We start from the raw sequence: 23,557 nt of genomic DNA, 5'->3' as shown, positions 1-23,557 counted from the left end.
CGCCGTTGGCTGAGTCCCAAATGGCCCCCTGTATGGTCATAAGCAGTGCACTATTTAGAGGAAAGGGTGCCATTTGGCACTAAGCTAATAAGTATCCTGTTCCATGCTTGTTTTCTCTCCTACAAACCCCTGTAGCTGTTTGCTTTCATGTGTAGATAGAAGATGGATGGAAGGCCGCTCACTCTGGTTCACTTCATACAATGGTGTAATCATGTTCTATCCCCTGTGTGTGTGTGTGTGTGTGTGTGTGTGTGTGTGTGTTGAGGTAATCATGGTTTTGAGCACAGCTGGAATCTCTTAAGGGTCTCGGTAGCGTGCTGTGTTCTGTTCTGTGTTCCTGGTGCTGTAAAGACCCGGTGTGTGTGTGTGTGTGTTGTCATAGGCAACGAGACGTGAGGATGAGGTCAGTGTTTGGCCTGTGATTGGAGAACTGGGATGTAGTTCAACAGGGTGACACTTTCCTAATGTGCATCCCAAAGGACACCCTATTCCCTATTTAGTGCACTACTTTTGACCAGAGTTCTATGGGCCCTGGCACCCTATTCCCTATTTAGTGCACTACTTTTGACCAGAGTTCTATGGGCCCTGGCACCCTATTCCCTATTTAGTGCACTACTTTTGACCAGAGTTCTATGGGCCCTGGCACCCTATTCCCTATTTAGTGCACTACTTTTGACCAGAGTTCTATGGGCCCTGGCACCCTATTCCCTATTTAGTGCACTACTTTTGACCAGAGTTCTATGGGCCCTGGCACCCTATTCCCTATTTAGTGCACTACTTTTGACCAGAGTTCTATGGGCCCTGGCACCCTATTCCCTATTTAGTGCACTACTTTTGACCAGAGTTCTATGGGCCCTGGCACCCTATTCCCTATTTAGTGCACTACTTTTGACCAGAGTTCTATGGGCCCTGGCACCCTATTTCCTATTTAGTGCACTATTTTTAATGGCCCTGGTCAAAAGTAGTGCACTATATAGGGAATAGGGTGCCATAGGGCCCTGTTCAAAGTAGTGCACTATATAGGGAATAGGGTGCCATAGGGCCCTGTTCAAAGTAGTGCACTATATAGGGAATAGGGTGCACCCAACATTGCAACTGTGCAGAAATCTACTATACTAGTCAACCCCCCCCCCCCCCCCCCCCCCCCCAAAAAATGCATTTGATATTATTTTGAGTCCTGTCCAGGAAGTGTAGTAAGACAAGCTAGAACGTATGTTCTCCGTGAGGATCCCATTGGCTTACACTAGGTGGAGGCTGTATCACTGAACCAGGTTGTAACTGGATTAGATGAGGGCTGGCTAAAACCAGCCAGTGAATTAGAGCCAACTAGGCTGCTTATTGACAAGCAGTTTGTGTTATTTGGTTTGGGCTGGCTGGCCTTTTGGTATAGCTTCCAGAGTGGCGCAGTGGTCTAAGACACTGCATCTCAGTACAAGAGGCATCACTGCAGTACCTGGTTCAAATCCAGGCTGCATCACATCCGGCTGTGATTGGGAGTCCCATAGGGCGGCGCACAATTGACCCAGTGTCGTCCGGGTTTGGCCGGGGTAGGCCGTCATTGTAAAATAAGAATTTGTTCTTAACTGACTTGCCTAGTTAAATATAGGTTATGTAAACCTATACCTTTCTCCTGAGAAACAAGAATACGTGTTATGGGTCATGAATAAGACTAGGAGTTGTTGGTTTTGTGACAGGTTTACTTGAAAATGGCTGATGTAATATTTGTCTGTGTCAGGATGTTGTCCCAGCCCTAGTGTTGGCTGTCTATCTGCATGTGTTTGGCTTTGGCTAGTGGCAACCAATCAACTCAGCTGGGACACCAACCAACCAATAGAGAGCAGAGAACTCAGCTGGGACACCAACCAACCAACAGAGAGCAGAGAACTCAGCTGGGACACCAACCAACCAATAGAGAGCAGAGAACTCAGCTGGAACACCAACCAACCAATAGAGAGCAGAGAACTCAGCTGGGACACCAACCAACCAATAGAGAGCAGTTAACTCAGCTGGGACACCAACCAACCAATAGAGAGCAGAGAACTCGGCTGGAACACCAACCAACCAATAGAGAGCAGAGAACTCAGCTGGGACATCAACCAACCAACAGAGAGCAGAGAACTCAGCTGGGAAACCAACCAACCAATAGAGAGCAGTTAACTCAGCTGGAACACCAACCAACCAATAGAGAGCAGAGAACTCAGCTGGAACACCAACCAACCAATAGAGAGCAGTTAACTCAGCTGGAACACCAACCAACCAATAGAGAGCAGAGAACTCAGCTGGAAGACCAACCAACCAATAGAGAGCAGAGAACTCAGCTGGAACACCAGTGTATACAAACTCCTGACAGAAATTCTAACAGTCATCCATCTCTCTCTCCCCCCAGTCCCTCCACTACTAACATAATGTGTTGTTAAGCGATCTTTAAAACACTGTTGCAACATTACCTGGCATCGCTCCAACTCCTAGTCTGTAAATCAGTGACTAAACTGTGTTACACAAACTCACACGGTGTGTTCATCTACTTAAAGGACTTGTATAAAGTTGTCCGAGCTCTTCACACCCGGGGAAGCTGACCTGTTGTGCCCCTACTTTTGAGAGTTGGGAATGTGTTTGTGTGCAAGCATTGAGGCTGATGGGTGTTTTGCACTCGAGTTCTGGTCTCTGAGGTTTTACACCAGGTCTGGGATCTGTGTTGGTACATAGCTATGGTGTGTTTCAGCAGGTGTACTGTACATGCCAGTGTTATGCTCTGGGGCTTGGACCTCCAAGTTCTGTGCAGTGGAACAACATGGCCCTGCTCTGTAAAACCTGCCAAGAAAGAGATGAGCTCACAGTCTCTGTTCTCCTGACCAGACCAGAGGTCTATAATCACCACCAGGTGGTATATCTCCTCCTGACCAGACCAGAGGTCTATAATCACCACCAGGTGGTTTATCTCCTCCAGACCAGACCAGAGGTCTATAATCACCACCAGGTGGTATATCTCCTCCTGACCAGACCAGAGGTCTATAATCACCACCAGGTGGTTTATCTCCTCCTGACCAGACCAGAGGTCTATAATCACCACCAGGTGGTATGTCTCCTCCTGACCAGACCAGAGGTCTATAATCACCACCAGGTGGTATATCTCCTCCTGACCAGACCAGAGGTCTATAATCACCACCAGGTGGTTTATCTCCTCCTGACCAGACCAGAGGTCTATAATCACCACCAGGTGGTATGTCTCCTCCTGACCAGACCAGAGGTCTATAATCACCACCAGGTGGTATATCTCCTCCTGACCAGAGGTCTATAATCACCACCAGGTGGTTTATCTCCTCCTGACCAGACCAGAGGTCTATAATCACCACCAGGTGGTATATCTCCTCCTGACCAGACCAGAGGTCTATAATCACCACCAGGTGGTTTATCTCCTCCAGACCAGAGGTCTATAATCACCACCAGGTGGTTTATCTCCTCCTGACCAGACCAGAGGTCTATAATCACCACCAGGTGGTTTATCTCCTCCAGACCAGACCAGAGGTCTATAATCACCACCAGGTGGTTTATCTCCTCCTGACCAGACCAGAGGTCTATAATCACCAGGTGGTATATCTCCTCCAGATCAGAGGTCTATAATCACCACCAGGTGGTTTATCTCCTCCTGACCAGACCAGAGGTCTATAATCACCACCAGGTGGTTGAGACCTCTCCCCCTATAGGTCTGTTCTAATGACCAGACAGGAACGTGTTTCATCCTCTTTCTGTTGTTGTCACGTGCCGTTAGAGGGAGGACAACGTTCTTGTAAACTGAAGGTTTTACTTGTCTTCATGTTGTACATGTTTCAGCTGCATCTGAATATGGACTTCTCTCTCATTGTATTCATATTATCCAATTGAAGAAGTTTAGCAAAGTTAACAATCTATCATGCTAATCTTTGACAATTACCTAGTTAAGTAGTTTTTTTTTTTACTTTGAGAAGTGGCCAACATTTACAAAACATCGATGCAGTTTTAGTGTGTTCAATGTTTGGACACGTGATGTTTTTACTAGACTGAAGTTGGGAGTTCCCCCTCCCTCTCCTCACTCTGATAGCATAACATGACATGCTATGGGCTCTGATTACCACCCAGCCCTGTGGATCTCTGTGTTCCTCTACGCATGGATGACATGATTGCAGATAGTCTATCCAGCCAACAGCCCCCCAGCCCTCACCCCTACTGAGTCCCAGAACAGGGAGAGATAAGCAGGGACAGGGAAGAGACTAGGGGGGGTTGGGGGATAAATAAGGGCCAGCTGCCTCCAGGCTATGAAGAGAGAGGAAAGGAAGGAAGGGAGAGAGGAGTAGAGAGACTGTTGATCTGGCTGGCTGAATAAAGCTCTACTTTATACCCTTCTTGAAATAAGCAGCTCAGTGTTGAGAAATAAGAGGGGTTTTGTTAACCAGTCAATTGGTGTAACACTCCTGTCCATTTCACACAGTGAAACAAATGTCAAACTGTCATAGCAGCTTCAGTTACCCTCAACACACTCCATCTCCTCCTCTGTCCTTCTCTCCCCTCTCTGTCCTGTCTTTCCAGCTCTCCTCTTCCCTCCTCTCCATTATATTACACCACCACCCCCACAAGCAGGAACCCATTATATTACACCACCACCACCACAGCAGGAACCCATTATATTACACACCACCACCACAGCAGGAACCCATTATATTACACCACCACCACCACCACAGCAGGAACCCATTATATTACACCACCACCACCACCACAGCAGGAACCCATTATATTACACCACCACCCCCACAGCAGGAACCCATTATATTACACCACCACCACCACAGCAGGAACCCATTATATTACACCACCACCACCACAGCAGGAACCCATTATATTACACACCACCATCACAGCAGGAACCCATTATATTACACCACCACCACAGCAGGAACCCATTATATTACACACCACCACCACAGCAGGAACCCATTATATTACACCACCACCACAGCAGGAACCCATTATATTACACACCACCACCACAGCAGGAACCCATTATATTACACACCACCACCACAGCAGGAACCCATTATATTACACACCACCACCACAGCAGGAACCCATTATATTACACACCACCACCACAGCAGGAACCCATTATATTACACACCACCACCACAGCAGGAACCCATTATATTACACACCACCACCACAGCAGGAACCCATTATATTACACCACCACCACAGCAGGAACCCATTATATTACACCACCACCACCACAGCAGGAACCCATTATATTACACACCACCATCACAGCAGGAACCCATTATATTACACCACCACCACAGCAGGAACCCATTATATTACACACCACCACCACAGCAGGAACCCATTATATTACACCACCACAGCAGGAACCCATTATATTACACACCCCCACAGCAGGAACCCATTATATTACACCACCACCTCCACCACAGCAGGAACCCATTATATTACACCACCACCACCACCACAGCAGGAACCCATTATATTACACCACCACCACAGCAGGAACCCATTATATTACACCACCACCACCACTACCACAGCAGGAACCCATTATATTTGTACTGTTAATTCTGTTGGTAACCAGTTTATAATAGCAGTAAAGCACCTCGGGGGGGGGGGGGGGGTATATAGCCGTGTCGAGCCTGAGAATAGCCCTTAGCCGTGGTATCTTGGCCACATACCACATCTCCCCGGGCCTTATTGCTTCAATAGGTCAGGTTGTAGCTAGTTGCTAGTTTGATTCCTTAAGGGATGTCTGAGCATGTCTACACACACACCCCTGCAGTATGGGCAGGAGTAGGAGTGGAGCGTTCCCTGCTCAATCTGTCAAGACGTATCACATTCCTGTTAAGATAACCCACACCCTGACCGGCTCCCCTAAAACGTTGTCTCGTGTTCACTTCATGCCTACAGAATCCCTAGCCAAGATAACCCACACCCTGACCGGCTCCCCTAAAACGTTGTCTCACGTTCACTTCATGCCTACAGAATCCCTAGCCAAGATAACCCACACCCTGACCGGCTCCCCTAAAACGTTGTCTCATGTTCACTTCATGCCTACAGAATCCCTAGCCAAGATAACCCACACCGGCTCCCCTAAAACGGAGTCTCACGTTCACTTCATGCCTACAGAATCCCTAGCCAAGATAATCCACACCGGCTCCCCTAAAACGTTGTCTCATGTTCACTTCATGCCTACGGAATCCCTAGCCAAGATAACCCACACCCTGACCGGCTCCCCTAAAACGGTGTCTCACGTTCACTTCATGCCTACAGAATCCCTAGCCAAGATAACCCACACCCTGACCGGCTCCCCTAAAACGTTGTCTCATGTTCACTTCATGCCTACAGAATCCCTAGCCAAGATAACCCACACCCTGACCGTTTTGTGTTTATAGAGCGAGAGCGTCTAACCTCCTAGCCGTTCTTCTTTATGAGTTGGAGCTGAAGGAGAGGTGTTCTTGTTCTGTTGTTGCATGTTTCTGTGTTTCACAAGCGTGGTTGGCCACAGGGAAGGCCTGTTTGTGTAGACAGAGTGAAATCTGTGTAGTTTATTTTCAGGCGTTGTGTTTATAGAGAGACAGGGAGAGAGACAGGGAGAGAGACAGGGAGAGAGACAGGGAGAGAGACAGGGAGAGAGACAGGGAGAGAGACAGGGAGAGAGACAGGGAGACTAGTCTTTTCTTGTTGATGTGAGTTGGAGCCTTGAAGCAGAACAACACGTTTGTTTGGTTGGTGTTCTGTGCTGTTGCACGTTTCTGTGTTTCCCAAACCTCAACTTGCTAGTTGGCCTGTTCATATGTTCACACTACATAGACTGAATGCTCTGGATCTGAAAAGAGCGGCCCCAGCGGTCATTGAGTTTGTTGTCCAGGCGTGTTTCTGAGGCGCGGGAGAGAGAGGCCTGTTGCTCTGCAGCCAGAGCGTGAACCTCGCTGGCCTCGTCTGACGTGAAGAGGGGAGAGCTGAACGTCTAGACTTGCACCGTCACAACCATTATGCTAATGTGCTGTGAACCGAGAGAGAGTCCTTTCCTTTTTGATAGCGATGCTAAAGGCAGTGTTGTCTGTGTGTGTTTATAGTTTTGTGCGTAGCTTCAGAGTGTGTGTGTGTGTGTGTGAGTGTGAGCATAGCCTGAGGGCAGCAGAGTGTGACAAGATTTTCTGTGTCCTGTCCCTCCCCTGAACAATAGAGAAGCTCCATTTAGATGGAAATGGGCTGGTGGTATGTCCAATGGAGCATTGAGACAGCATGATGGATACCCACAAACCCCTGCAGCCCTCCCCACTGACGTGTGTGTTATGAAGGGGGTAGTGGTTAATGTAGGGTACATTTTAGTAGGTCTATGTTATGTAGTGGGAATAGTTTGTCATTGTTGAGTTGTACACGTTTCAATCAGTCGATACAGGCCCCTCCTATGCAAACGATTCTAAATATGGCTGCCTGGAATAGGAATCACTGGTTCCTTCAATACAAACGATTCTAAATATGGCTGCCTGGAATAGGAATCACTGGTTCCTTCAATACAAACGATTCTAAATATGTCTGCATGGAATGGGAATCACTGGTTCCTTCAATACAAACGATTCTAAATATGTCTGCCTGGAATGGGAATCACTGGTTCCTTCAATACAAACGATTCTAAATATTTCTGCATGGAATGGAAATCACTGGTTCTTTCAATGCAAACGATTCTAAATATGGCTGCCTGGAATGGGAATCACTGGTTCCTTTAATACAAACGATTCTAAATATGTCTGCCTGGAATAGGAATCACTGGTTCCTTCAAAACAAACGATTCTAAATATGTCTGCCTGGAATAGGAATCACTGGTTCCTTCAATACAAACGATTCTAAATATGTCTGCATGGAATAGGAATCACTGGTTCCTTCAATACAAACTATTCTAAATATGTCTGCATGGAATAGGAATCACTTGTTCCTTCAATACAAACGATTCTAAATATGTCTGCATGGAATAGGAATCACTGGTTCCTTCAAAACAAACGATTCTAAATATGTCTGCATGGAATAGGAATCACTGGTTCCTTCAAAACAAACGATTCTAAATATGGCTGCCTGGAATAGGAATCACTGGTTCCTCCAAAACAAACGATTCTAAATATGGCTGCCTGGAATAGGAATCACTGGTTCCTTCAAAACAAACAATTCTAAATATGTCTGCATGGAATGGGAATCACTGGTTCCTTCAAAACAAACGATTCTAAATATGTCTGCATGGAATAGGAATCACTGGTTCCTTCAATACAAACGATTCTAAATATGTCTGCATGGAATAGGAATCACTGGTTCCTCCAGTTGGTGAGGTCTACAGAATTAACTGCATTTTGCTTCAATATTTTCCCCTAACTGAATGCGTGCAAAAAGACTGAGGGATCACATTGACAGCTTTACTATCAGGGTTACTAACTAACCTATACTATCAGGGTTACTAACTAACCCACATTGACAGCTATACTACCAGGGTTACTAACTAACCCACATTGACAGCTATACTATCAGGGTTACTAACTAACCCACATTGACAGCTATACTATCAGGGTTACTAACTAACCCACATTGACAGCTATACTATCAGGGTTACTAACTAACCCACATTGACAGCTATACTACCAGGGTTACTAACTAACCCACATTGACAGCTATACTACCAGGGTTACTAACTAAGCCACATTGACAGCTATACTATCAGGGTTACTAACTAACCCACATTGACAGCTATACTATCAGGGTTACTAACTAACCCACATTGACAGCTATACTATCAGGGTTGCTAACTAACCCACATTGACTATTAACCCTTCATGTCCTTACTATCAGGGTTGCTAACTAACCCACATTGACCATTTAACCCTTCATGTCTATACTAGCAGGGTTACTAATCAATCATGTTTATTTACTGGATGAGGAGTGATTTAAGGGTTACACACACACACACACACACACACACACACACACAGGAATCGATGATGGGCAGCGAGCCAGTGACTTTGGCTCTATACAAAGCCATTTAGACACACTACACATCGGTCTGTAGGACACACACGCTACACATCTGTCTGTAGGACACACACGCTACACATCTGTCTGTAGGACACACACACACGCTACACATCTGTCTGTAGGACACACACACACGCTACACATCTGCCTGTAGGACACACACCACACACGCTACACATCTGCCTGTAGGACACACACCACACGCGCTACACATCTGCCTGTAGGACACACACCACACGCGCTACACATCTGCCTGTAGGACACACACCACACGCGCTACACATCTGCCTGTAGGACACACACCACACGCGCTACACATCTGCCTGTAGGACACACACCACACGCGCTACACATCTGCCTGTAGGACACACACCACACGCGCTACACATCTGCCTGTAGGACACACACCACACGCGCTACACATCTGCCTGTAGGACACACGCGCGCTACACATCTGCCTGTAGGACACACACACGCGCTACACATCTGCCTGTAGGACACACACCACACGCGCTACACATCTGCCTGTAGGACACACACCACACGCGCTACACATCTGCCTGTAGGACACACACCACACGCGCTACACATCTGCCTGTAGGACACACACACACGCGCTACACATCTGCCTGTAGGACACACACCACACGCGCTACACATCTGCCTGTAGGACACACGCGCGCTACACATCTGCCTGTAGGACACACACAATCTGTCCATGAACCATAGGTAAATGCATTAGTGAGGTGAAGGGAGGGAAGTGAAAGTTTTGGTTAGTTACATAACATGTATAGAGTCTGTTACACACCTACCAGAGGAACTAGTCCCATTTACACAGGCTGTACCAGGATCCTGATCTGTCTATAACATTACACAGGCCGTACCAGGAGGATCCTGATCTGTCTATAACATTACACAGGCCGTACCAGGATACTGATCTGTCTATAACATTACACAGGCCGTACCAGGAGAATACTGACCTGTCCCTGAGATAACACAACTTGTTTTGGAGCTGGGCCTCTCTCTGCACTTGTGTTCAGAAAATGACAAAGGATTGATTTCCTTATAATGCTGATGCACTTGTACATCAATATTTGAGTCAATTAGAAGACACTCTTTTCCAATTCATTCAACTTCTGTTTAGTATGAAGAAACAGTCCCCTAGTAATATGATGGGAGAAGTGAAGCCCTCTGTTTATAATTGAATCAGGAAAATCATCTGAATTATTGACACAAGTGAGTCTTGGCCAACCACAGTATTCGTGCATGGCCTCCAGTGGGATTGGACCAGGGCTGAGGAAGAGACCTCGAGTGGGATTGGACCAGGGGAGGGGCCTCCAGTGGGATTGGACCAGGTGAGGGGCCTCCAGTGGGATTGGACCAGGGGAGGGGCCTCCAGTGGGATTGGACCAGGGGAGGGGCCTCCAGTGGGATTGGACCAGGGGAGGGGCCTCCAGTGGGATTGGACCAGGGGAGGGGCCTCCAGTGGGATTGGACCAGGGGAGGGACCTCCAGTGGGATTGGACCAGGGGAGGAGCCTCCAATGGGATTGGACCAGGGGAGGGGCCTCCAGTGGGATTGGATCAGGGGAGGGGCCTCCAGTGGGATTGGACCATGGGGAGGTGGAAGGGACCTCCAGTGGGATTTAAATACCCCCTCCCTCCCCACATCCTTATATTGATCTTGGGGTGGGGGATACACCAGGGTCATGTTCATTAGGACACACCACTGTATAGCTGCTTAGATAGTAACTCTCCATTTCTGACCCTTTATCTTTAGTTTGGTGCTTACTGAACGAGACCCACGGATGTTGTTGATGAATGGGTCGACAACAGAGATTTTTGTTGGATGCTTGAGAGATGGTGGTGTTCACCAATCTGTCCATGAACAGTAGGAAGGATGACAGATGGTGTTGTTACCAATCTGTCCATGAACAGTAGGAAGGATGAGTGCTGAGAAGCAGTGTTTATTATATTGCAACGTTGGTTATTTAGGGAATGCTGTCGTAACAAGTTGGTGACGATGAATACTGGGGGATCCCACTCTCCTACAGCCATGCCAGAAGACGGGGGTGAGGAGGAGGGACAGCGTTTATAGAGAGACTAGGGAAAGGGGGTGGGGGGGGAGACGGTGAACGGGAGGGATGGAGAGACTGTAAAAGAGAGTAGGTGGTAGAGTTGGTGCTCATGACTCAGACAGCCAATCATAGACAGGATGTGTTTTCAGCAGGAACTGAGATGGTTTAATCACGGACAGGATGTGTTTTCAGCAGGAACTGAGATGGTTTCATCAGACAGGATGTGTTTTCAGCAGGAACTGAGATGGTTTAATCAGACAGGATGTGTTTTCAGCAGGAACTGAGATGGTTTAATCAGACAGGATGTGTTTTCTGCAGGAACTGAGATGGTTTAATCAGACAGGATGTGTGTTCAGCAGGAACTGAGATGGTTTAATCAGACAGGATGTGTTTTCAGCAGGAACTGAGATGGTTTAATCACGGACAGGATGTGTTTTCAACAGGAACTGAGATGGTTTCATCAGACAGGATGTGTTTTCAACAGGAACTGAGATGGTTTAATCAGACAGGATGTGTTTTCAGCAGGAACTGAGATGGTTTAATCAGACAGGATGTGTTTTCAGCAGGAACTGAGATGGTTTCATCAGACAGGATGTGTTTTCAACAGGAACTGAGATGGTTTAATCAGACAGGATGTGTTTTCAGCAGGAACTGAGATGGTTTAATCACGGACAGGATGTGTTTTCAACAGGAACTGAGATGGTTTAATCAGACAGGATGTGTTTTCAGCAGGAACTGAGATGGTTTAATCACGGACAGGATGTGTTTTCAGCAGGAACTGAGATGGTTTAATCAGACAGGATGTGTTTTCAGCAGGAACTGAGATGGTTTAATCAGACAGGATGTGTTTCTGTAGGGCCGTGTTTGATTGACACTGGGATGACTTGGGCTACTCATACATTTACTGATGAGTAAAGCTGATTGAGGCATTTTGTTTTCTAATGAAGTCGATTAGAATGTGATGATGCTGTCGGGCTGGGTGATTTATCTAATTAATTAAAATTACTATTTTTGCGTGATGTTCACCATACTTGTATCGCAAAATCATTTTTTTTTTTGTATTTTTGGTTTTTATGAGTGTTTATGTCCACTTGTTCTCATGTCTTCTTGGTCTCGTTCGCTCCTTCTCGGCTGTGAACCTTCCCATTTCCACCAGAGATCTCGATATAATGGCGAGAGGCTCATGTCTTCTTGGTCTCGTTCGCTCCTTCTCGGCTGTGAACCTTCCCATTTCCACCAGAGATCTCGATATAATGGCGAGAGGCTCATGTCTTCTTGGTCTCGTTCGCTCCTTCTCGGCTGTGAACCTTCCCATTTCCACCAGAGATCTCGATATAATGGCGAGAGGATCATGTCTTCTTGGTCTCGTTCGCTCCTTCTCGGCTGTGAACCTTCCCATTTCCACCAGAGATCTCGATATAATGGCGAGAGGATCATGTCTTCTTGGTCTCGTTCGCTCCTTCTCGGCTGTGAACCTTCCCATTTCCACCAGAGATCTCGATATAATGGCGAGAGGCTCATGTCTTCTTGGTCTCGTTCGCTCCTTCTCTGCTGTGAACCTTCCCATTTCCACCAGAGATCTCGATATAATGGCGAGAGGCTCAAGTCTCCGCCCTAACAATGGGAGTCGTTGTCCCAAAGGCGGAAAGGCAGGCGACAAGCTGAGTTCCAAAATAAGCGCGTAGAAACGCATTGGGCTTATTTTTGGACAGATTTTGGCGAGAGTGAAACGTCTTGCTTCTCCTCTTTCTCTATAGTTTACATACACACCCTAAGCCCCTCCCCCTGTCACTCACAAAAACTAAATTAACATTTCAAGCCAATCCCCTGTTTATGTCTCAACTCCTCAGATTGAGAGCAGAGCAGACACTACTGCCACAGGAGTATCAATGAACATTGATTGTGGAAAAGGAATGCCCAATTAGTCTCATGTGCATTACAGTATCGCATATCGCCAGCAGCATTTTAGTCAAATAAAGACCGGTATACTGGCTGTTAAGTCTGTGTTTTATAAAAAAAACACTTATACAAGGAATTGTCAACTCATTCTGATAAATCAGGTAGGACACTTGATTTCAACACCTGAACAAAATGGACAGGATAGCATGCTGCTCAAACAGCTGGAGATGTACAGAAGGGTGTGTTCATCACAATCTGTTCTACCTGGTTAGCTAGCAGATAGATCCAAGTTGGCTAAGTGAGCCTATGATCCTATATGTGTAATTCGGCTACAACATGTGATGTGTGGTGGAGTCGTAGTGCAATACTTGTTTGGTAACAAATCCAGTTTCTTAAGGAATCCTGCAAGCTTTCTTTATTAAGATAGTCAATGAAGAAGTTGACCAATTCTGAGTGTTAACATGTCATCTGTTTGTATTTCTCTCTAGGTACTGATATCTCCGTAGGAGAGGAGGTGGCCATCAAGCTTTCTTAAAGATAGTCAATAAAGAAGTTGACCAATTCTGAGTGTTAATATGTCATCTGTTTGTATTTCTCTCTAGGTACTGATATCTCGGTAGGAGAGGAGGTGGCCATCAAGCTAGAGTGTGTGAAGACCAAGCACCCGCAGCTCCACATCGAGAGCAAGATCTACAAGATGATGCAGGGAGGAGGTACGACGCTACACCATTTATCTGTCCCACTGGCCTAGTGGTCATCCTACCAGCTCTCATCTAGATCACTGTAACTGGCCTAGTGGTCATCCTACCAGCTCTCATCTAGATCACTGTAACTGGCCTAGTGGTCATCCTACCAGCTCTCATCTAGATCACTGTAACTGGCCTAGTGGTCATCCTACCAGCTCTTATCTAGATCACTAACTGGCCTAGTGGTCATCCTACCAGCTCTTATCTAGATCACTCATGTAACTGGCCTAGTGATCATCCTACCAGCTCCTATCTAGATCACTCATGTAACTGGCCTAGTGGTCATCCTACCAGCTCTTATCTAGATCACTCATGTAACTGGCCTAGTGGTCATCCTACCAGCTCTCATCTACATCACTGTAACTGGCCTAGTGGTCATCCTACCAGCTCTCATCTACATCACTGTAACTGGCCTAGTGGTCATCCTACCAGCTCTCATCTACATCACTGTAACTGGCCTAGTGGTCATCCTACCAGCTCTCATCTACATCACTGTAACTGGCCTAGTGGTCATCCTACCAGCTCTCATCTAGATCACTGTAACTGGCCTAGTGGTCATCCTACCAGCTCTCATCTAGATCACTGTACCTGGCCCAGTGGTCATCCTACCAGCTCTCATCTACATCACTGTACCTGGCCCAGTGGTCATCCTACCAGCTCTCATCTAGATCACTGTAACTGGCCTAGTGGTCATCCTACCAGCTCTGATCTACTCAAAGTAGGTGGACACCCCTTCAAATGAGTGGATTTGGCTATTTCAGGCACACATGTTGACCGGTATAGAAAATCGAGCACACAATGGCCCGTACTGAACAGCTCAGTGACTTTCAACGTGGCACCGCCATACGATGCCACCTTTCCAACAAGTCAGTTTGTCAAATTTCTGCCCTGCTAGAGCTGCCCCGGTCAACTGTTAGTGCTGTTATTGTGAAGTGGAAACGTCTAGGAGCAACAACGGCTCAGCCGCAAAGTGGTAGGCCACACAAGCTCACAGAACAGGACCGCAGAATCCTGAAGCGCGTAGCTCTTAAGAATCGTCAGTCCTCGGTTGCAACACTCACTGCTGAGTTCCAAACTACCTTCTGGAAGCAACATCAGCACAATAACTGTTTGTCGGGAGCTTCGTGAAATGGGTTTCCATGGTCAAGCAGCCGCACACAAGCCTAAGATCACCATGTGCAGTGTTAAGCGTCGGCCTGGAGTGGTTTGAAGCTCGCCACCATTGGACTCTGCGGCAGTGGAATGCTGTCCTTGGAGTGATGAATCACGCTGCACCATCTGGCAGTCCGGCGGACGAGTCTGGGTTTGGAGGATGCCAGGAGAAAGCTACCCGACATTGGACTGGGGGCTGTTTTTCATCGTTCGGACTCGGTCCCTTAGTTCCAGTGAAGGGACATCTTAACGATACAGCATACAATAACATTCTAGATGATTCTGTGCTTGCAACTTTGTGGCAACAGTTTGGAGAAAGCCCTTTCCTGTTCCGGTATGACAATGCCTGCGGGCACAAAGCCAGGTCCATACAGAAATGGTTTGCCGAGATCGATGTGGAAGAACTTGACAGAGCCCTGACCTCAACCCAATCAAACACCTTTTGGAATGAATTGAAACGCCGACTTCGAGCCAAGCCTAATCGCCCAACATCAGTGCCCGACCTCACTAATGCTCTTGTGGCTGAATGGAAACAAGCCCCTGCAGCAATGTTCCAACATCTAGTGGAAAGCCTACCCAGAAGAGTGGAGGCTGTTATAGCAGCAATGTTCCAACATCTAGTGGAAAGCCTTCCCAGAAGAGTGGAGGCTGTTATAGCAGCAATGTTCCAACATCTAGTGGAAAGCCTTCCCAGAAGACTGGAGGCTGTTATAGCAGCAATGTTCCAACATCTAGTGGAAAGCCTTCCCAGAAGAGTGGAGGCTGTTATAGCAGCAATGTTCCAACATCTAGTGGAAAGCCTTGCCAGAAGACTGGAGGCTGTTCTAGCAGCAAAAGGGGGGACCAACTCCATATTAATGCCTGTGATTTTGGAATGAGATGTTTGACACTTTTGGTCATGTAGTGTATATCCCTGTAGCTGGTGACTCTCTTATCCTGTATCAGACTTGTAACTGCCCTGCGTTGTGTTGCACTGTGCTGGGTCCAGACCAGAACACACCAACCTTTAATGTGCTGCTGCTGATCTAACTACATTCACTCGTCTCAACACATCCCTCTTATATACAGTCCTCTCACCCCTCCTTACCCCAAAACACTCCCCTAACTTAAATAATAACCCACCTCCCCTCCATTCACTCCAGTTCTCTGACCCCGTCTGCCAGGTGGCTCTAGTCCAGGCCTGACCTATTGATCCTGGTGTAGATGGAGAGTGTGCTGTAATTAGCTGAGGTGAAAAAGTCGACGGCTCGCTCCCATCAAACAGCCTGTAGTGGGCTATCAGAAATACTTCAAAATAGAAAGGAAACCCTGTACTCACTGGAATACTGTAGTAGTTTGAATGTATTGTTGACCTCTCACTGGAATACTGTAGTAGTTTGGATGTATTGTTGACCTCTCACTGGAATACTGTAGTAGTTTGAATGTATTGTTGACCTCTCACTGGAATACTGTAGTAGTTTGGATGTATTGTTGACCTCTCACTGGAATACTGTAGTAGTTTGAATGTATTGTTGACCTCTCACTGGAATACTGTAGTAGTTTGAATGTATTGTTGGCCTCTCACTGGAATACTGTAGTAGTTTGAATGTATTGTTGACCTCTCACTGGAATACTGTAGTAGTTTGAATGTATTGTTGGCCTCTCACTGGAATACTGTAGTAGTTTGAATGTATTGTTGGCCTCTCACTGGAATACTGTAGTAGTTTGAATGTATTGTTGACCTCTCACTGGAATACTGTAGTAGTTTGAATGTATTGTTGACCTCTCACTGGAATACTGTAGTAGTTTGGATGTTTTGTTGACCTCTCACTGGAATACTGTAGTAGTTTGGATGTTTTGTTGACCTCTCACTGGAATACTGTAGTAGTTTGGATGTATTGTTGACCTCTCACTGGAATACTGTAGTAGTTTGAATGTATTGTTGACCTCTCACTGGAATACTGTAGTAGTTTGGATGTATTGTTGACCTCTCACTGGAATACTGTAGTAGTTTGAATGTATTGTTGACCTCTCACTGGAATACTGTAGTAGTTTGAATGTATTGTTGACCTCTCACTGGAATACTGTAGTAGTTTGGATGTATTGTTGACCTCTCACTGGAATACTGTAGTAGTTTGAATGTATTGTTGACCTCTCACTGGAATACTGTAGTAGTTTGAATGTATTGTTGACCTCTCACTGGAATACTGTAGTAGTTTGAATGTATTGTTGACCTCTCACTGGAATACTGTAGTAGTTTGGATGTATTGTTGACCTCTCACTGGAATACTGTAGTAGTTTGAATGTATTGTTGACCTCTCACTGGAATACTGTAGTAGTTTGAATGTATTGTTGACCTCTCACTGGAATACTGTAGTAGTTTGAATGTATTGTTGACCTCTCACTGGAATACTGTAGTAGTTTGAATGTATTGTTGACCTCTCACTGGAATACTGTAGTAGTTTGGATGTATTGTTGACCTCTCACTGGAATACTGTAGTAGTTTGAATGTATTGTTGACCTCTCACTGGAATACTGTAGTAGTTTGAATGTATGGCCTGCTGCTGCTAAAATACATTAACTGCTGAACTATTCCAGTGAGTGTTGGTTTTCCTTATTCTCATTGTAATTAGCTGAGTAACAGGACAGAGCCAGTTAGCCCTGGGGTTAACCCTGTCTACATTTACATTCAGCCTCACCACTGTCAGTCCGGATCCTCTGTGACCTTTACCCTGGCCGTTCAGTCAGTCCGGATCCTCTGTGACCTTTACCCTGGCCGTTCAGTCAGTCCGGATCCTCCGTGACCTTTACCCTGGCCGTTCAGTCAGTCCGGATCCTCTGTGCATGTGTCCTAGTCCCACTGACCATTGTGCTGTTTAATGGTGTCTTCCCCCCTCCAGGGTGTGTGCTGTTTAATGGTGTCTTCCCCCCTCCAGGGTGTGTGCTGTTTAATGGTGTCTTCCCCCCTCCAGGGTGTGTGTTGTTTAAAGGTGTTTCCCCCATGCGGTGTGCGCGTACCTATGTAAGTGCAAGCTTTTGTGTGTGTAACAGCCTGTACTCCCAGTAACAGGCTTATCTCCACCACAGCCCTCCAGCCCCTCTCCCCTGGAGTGTTGCCCCAGCAGGGTGCTCTGACATTGGGACAGGATGGAGCGATAACCTGGGTTCCTGGAGCCCTGTGGGTCTCATTCGTTTGTGCCCTATATCCTTCCTTTTTCACTGCTCCCCTCTCCTCTACCAATCCCCTCACCTCTCGATCTCTCCATCATTGGTTCTATCCTTTCTCTCTGTCATCTCCCCTCTATCCTCTGTCATCTCCCCTCTATCCTTTCTCTGTCATCTCGCCTCTATCCTCTGTCATCTCCCCTCTATCCTTTCTCTCTGTCATCTCCCCTCTATCCTCTGTCATCTCCCCTCTATCCTCTGTCATCTCCCCTCTATCCTTTCTCTCTGTCATCTCCCCTCTATCCTCTGTCATCTCCCCTCTATCCTTTCTCTCTGTCATCTCACCTCTATCCTCTGTCATCTCCCCTCTATCCTCTGTCATCTCCCCTCTATCCTCTGTCATCTCCCCTCTATCCTCTGTCATCTCCCCTCTATCCTCTGTCATCTCCCCTCTATCCTCTGTCATCTCCCCTCTATCCTTTCTCTCTGTCATCTCCCCTCTATCCTTCCTCTCTGTCATCTCCCCTCTATCCTTCCTCTCTGTCATCTCCCCTCTATCCTCTGTCATCTCCCCTCTATCCTTTCTCTCTGTCATCTCCCCTCTATCCTCTGTCATCTCGCCTCTATCCTCTGTCATCTCGCCTCTATCCTCTGTCATCTCCCCTCTATCCTTTCTGTCATCTCGCCTCTATCCTCTGTCATCTCCCCTCTATCCTTTCTCTCTGTCATCTCCCCTCTATCCTTTCTCTCTGTCATCTCTCCTCTATCCTCTGTCATCTCCCCTCTATCCTTTCTCTCTGTCATCTCCCCTCTATCCTTCCTCTCTGTCATCTCCCCTCTATCCTTCCTCTCTGTCATCTCCCCTCTATCCTCTGTCATCTCCCCTCTATCCTTTCTCTCTGTCATCTCCCCTCTATCCTCTGTCATCTCGCCTCTATCCTCTGTCATCTCCCCTCTATCCTTTCTGTCATCTCGCCTCTATCCTCTGTCATCTCCCCTCTATCCTTTCTCTCTGTCATCTCCCCTCTATCCTCTGTCATCTCCCCTCTATCCTTTCTCTCTGTCATCTCCCCTCTATCCTCTGTCATCTCCCCTCTATCCTCTGTCATCTCCCCTCTATCCTTTCTCTCTGTCATCTCACCTCTATCCTCTGTCATCTCCCCTCTATCCTCTGTCATCTCCCCTCTATCCTCTGTCATCTCCCCTCTATCCTCTGTCATCTCCCCTCTATCCTCTGTCATCTCCCCTCTATCCTCTGTCATCTCCCCTCTATCCTCTGTCATCTCCCCTCTATCCTCTGTCATCTCCCCTCTATCCTTCCTCTCTGTCATCTCCCCTCTATCCTCTGTCATCTCCCCTCTATCCTTTCTCTCTGTCATCTCCCCTCTATCCTCTGTCATCTCGCCTCTATCCTCTGTCATCTCGCCTCTATCCTCTGTCATCTCCCCTCTATCCTTTCTCTCTGTCATCTCTCCTCTATCCTCTGTCATCTCCCCTCTATCCTTTCTCTCTGTCATCTCCCCTCTATCCTTCCTCTCTGTCATCTCCCCTCTATCCTTCCTCTCTGTCATCTCCCCTCTATCCTCTGTCATCTCCCCTCTATCCTTTCTCTCTGTCATCTCCCCTCTATCCTCTGTCATCTCGCCTCTATCCTCTGTCATCTCCCCTCTATCCTTTCTGTCATCTCGCCTCTATCCTCTGTCATCTCCCCTCTATCCTTTCTCTCTGTCATCTCCCCTCTATCCCCTGTCATCTCCCCTCTATCCTTTCTCTCTGTCATCTCCCCTCTATCCTTTCTCTCTGTCATCTCCCCTCTATCCTTTCTCTCTGTCATCTCACCTCTATCCTCTCATCTCCCCTCTATCCTCTGTCATCTCCCCTCTATCCTTTCTCTCTGTCATCTCCCCTCTATCCTTTCTCTCTGTCATCTCCCCTCTATCCTCTGCCATCTCCCCTCTATCCTCTGTCATCTCCCCTCTATCCTCTGTCATCTCCCCCCTATCCTCTGTCATCTCCCCCCTATCCTCTGTCATCTCCCCTCTATCCTCTGTCATCTCCCCTCTATCCTCTGTCATCTCCCCTCTATCCTCTGTCATCTCCCCTCTATCCTCTGTCATCTCCCCTCTATCCTTTCTCTCTGTCATCTCTCCTCTATCCTCTGTCATCTCCCCTCTATCCTCTGTCATCTCCCCTCTATCCTTTCTCTCTGTCATCTCACCTCTATCCTTTCTCTCTGTCATCTCCCCTCTATCCTTTCTCTCTGTCATCTCACCTCTATCATCTCCCCTCTATCCTGTCATCTCCCCTCTATCCTTTCTCTCTGTCATCTCCCCTCTATCCTTTCTCTCTGTCATCTCCCCTCTATCCTTTCTCTCTGTCATCTCCCCTCTATCCTTTCTCTCTGTCATCTCCCCTCTATCCTTTCTCTGTCATCTCACCTCTATCCTCTGTCATCTCACCTCTATCCTCTGTCATCTCCCCTCTATCCTCTGTCATCTCCCCTCTATCCTTTCTCTCTGTCATCTCCCCTCTATCCTTTCTCTCTGTCATCTCTCCTCTATCCTCTGTCATCTCTCCTCTATCCTCTGTCATCTCCCCTCTATCCTCTGTCATCTCCCCTCTATCCTTTCTCTCTGTCATCTCCCCTCTATCCTTTCTCTCTGTCATCTCTCCTCTATCCTCTGTCATCTCTCCTCTATCCTCTGTCATCTCTCCTCTATCCTCTGTCATCTCTCCTCTATCCTCTGTCATCTCCCCTCTATCCTCTGTCATCTCCCCTCTATCCTTTCTCTCTGTCATCTCCCCTCTATCCTTTCTCTCTGTCATCTCTCCTCTATCCTCTGTCATCTCTCCTCTATCCTCTGTCATCTCCCCGCTATCCTCTGTCATCTCCCCTCTATCCTTTCTCTCTGTCATCTCCCCTCTATCCTCTATCCTCTATCCTCTGTCATCTCCCCTCTATCCCCTGTCATCTCCCCTCTATCCTTTCTCTCTGTCATCTCCCCTCTATCATTTCTCTCTGTCATCTCCCCTCTATCATCTCTCCTTTTATCTGCTCTCTCTCATTCTCCCTCTCTCTCTCTCTCTCTCTCTCCCACCCTCTCTCTGGCCAGATGGTGTGTGCGCCTGGGGAGGAGAGGGTGGAATAGACGGAAGGGGTGTGGGGGAGGGGCAGAGCGCTGCATTCCTCTTCTCTGGGGCGCCATCCCTCCATCCTCCAGCTCATGAATATTCATACAGTGTGTGTGCGTGGTAAAATGAGCCTCCGGTGTAGCAGCAAGAACAAAGCACAACCATGTTGTATTATATGATCAAACAGAGATGACGCATTATTATCCTCATAGTCCCCATTATCCTACTGACCTCTGGGTCAATACACACCATAGTCCCCATTATCCTACTGACCTCTGGGTCAATACACACCATAGTCCCCATTATCCTACTGACCTCTGGGTCAATACACACCATAGTCCCCATTATCCTACTGACCTCTGGGTCAATACACACCATAGTCCCCATTATCCTACTGACCACTGGGTCAATACACACCATAGACCCCATTATCCTACTGACCTCTGGGTCAATACACACCATAGTCCCCATTATCCTACTGACCTCTGGGTCAATACACACCATAGTCCCCATTATCCTACTGACCTCTGGGTCAATGCTGCACGACCATCATTATTATCCTCATAGTCTCCATTATCCCACTGACCACTGGGTCAATACACACCATAGTCCCCGTTATCCTACTGACCACTGGGTCAATACACACCATAGTCCCCATTATCCTACTGACCACTGGGTCAATACACACCATAGTCCCCATTATCCTACTGACCTCTGGGTCAATGCTGCACGACCATCATTATTATCCTCATAGTCCCCATTATCCTACTGACCTCTGGGTCAATACACACCATAGGCCCCATTATCCTACTGACCTCCTGGTCAATACACACCATAGTCCCCATTATCCTACTGACCACTGGGTCAATACACACCATAGTCCCCATTATCCTACTGACCACTGGGTCAATGCTGCACGACCATCATTATTATCCTCATAGTCCCCATTATCCTACTGACCTCTGGGTCAATACACACCATAGTCCCCATTATCCTACTGACCTCTGGGTCAATACACACCATAGTCCCCATTATCCTACTGACCACTGGGTCAATACACACCATAGTCCCCATTATCCTACTGACCTCTGGGTCAATACACACCATAGTCCCCATTATCCTACTGACCTCTGGGTCAATGCTGCACGACCATCATTATTATCCTCATAGTCCCCATTATCCTACTGACCTCTGGGTCAATACACACCATAGTCCCCATTATCCTACTGACCTCTGGGTCAATACACACCATAGTCCCCATTATCCTACTGACCTCTGGGTCAATGCTGCACAACCATCATTATTATCCTCATAGTCCCCATTATTCTACTGACCGCTGGGTCAAAACACACCATAGTCCCCATTATCCTACTGACCTCTGGGTCAATACACACCATAGTCCCCATTATCCTACTGACCACTGGGTCAATACACACCATAGTCCCCATTATCCTACTGACCACTGGGTCAATACACACCATAGTCCCCATTATCCTACTAACCTCTGGGTCAATACACACCATAGTCCCCATTATCCTACTGACCTCTGGGTCAATGCTGCTCGACCATCATTATTATCCTCATATTCCCCATTATCCTACTGACCACTGGGTCAATACACACCATATTCCCCATTATCCTACTGACCACTGAGTCAATGCTGCACAACCATCATTATTATCCTTATAGGCTCCATTATCCCACTGACCACTGGGTCAATACACACCATAGTCCCCGTTATCCTACTGACCACTGGGTCAATACACACCATAGTCCCCATTATCCTACTGACCACTGGGTCAATACACACCATAGTCCCCATTATCCTACTGACCTCTGGGTCAATGCTGCACGACCATCATTATTATCCTCATAGTCCCCATTATCCTACTGACCTCTGGGTCAATACACACCATAGTCCCCATTATCCTACTGACCTCCTGGTCAATACACACCATAGTCCCCATTATCCTACTGACCACTGGGTCAATACACACCATAGTCCCCATTATCCTACTGACCACTGGGTCAATACACACCATAGTCCCCATTATCCTACTGACCACTGGGTCAATACACACCATAGTCCCCATTATCCTACTGACCACTGAGTCAATGCTGCACGGCCATCATTATTATCCCCATATTCCCCATTATCCTACTGACCACTGGGTCAATACACACCATAGTCCCCATTATCCTACTGACCACTGGGTCAATACACACCATATTCCCCATTATCCTACTGACCACTGGTTCAATACACACCATAGTCCTCATTATCCTACTGACCACTGAGGCAATACACACCATAGTCCCCATTACCCTACTGACCACTGGGTCAATACAC

General features: G+C 47.1%; 1 protein-coding gene across 1 annotated transcript in view; it reads left to right on the top strand.

Moving 5' to 3' along the window:
• LOC139421653 (casein kinase I) overlaps positions 1-23,557 on the top strand; it is a 73,661-nt gene that overhangs the window by 5,019 nt on the left and 45,085 nt on the right. Inside the window, exon 2 of the mRNA XM_071172739.1 lies at positions 13,636-13,746. Coding sequence (XP_071028840.1) covers positions 13,636-13,746 — 111 coding nt within the window. The remainder of the gene's footprint in view (positions 1-13,635; positions 13,747-23,557) is intronic.

This window comes from Oncorhynchus clarkii, chromosome 12 (assembly GCF_045791955.1).
Source record: "Oncorhynchus clarkii lewisi isolate Uvic-CL-2024 chromosome 12, UVic_Ocla_1.0, whole genome shotgun sequence".
In the NCBI taxonomy this organism is placed as follows: domain Eukaryota; kingdom Metazoa; phylum Chordata; class Actinopteri; order Salmoniformes; family Salmonidae; genus Oncorhynchus; species Oncorhynchus clarkii.
The sequence above is the reverse complement of the archived record's forward strand: the minus strand, read 5'-3'. Positions and strand labels throughout refer to the sequence as shown.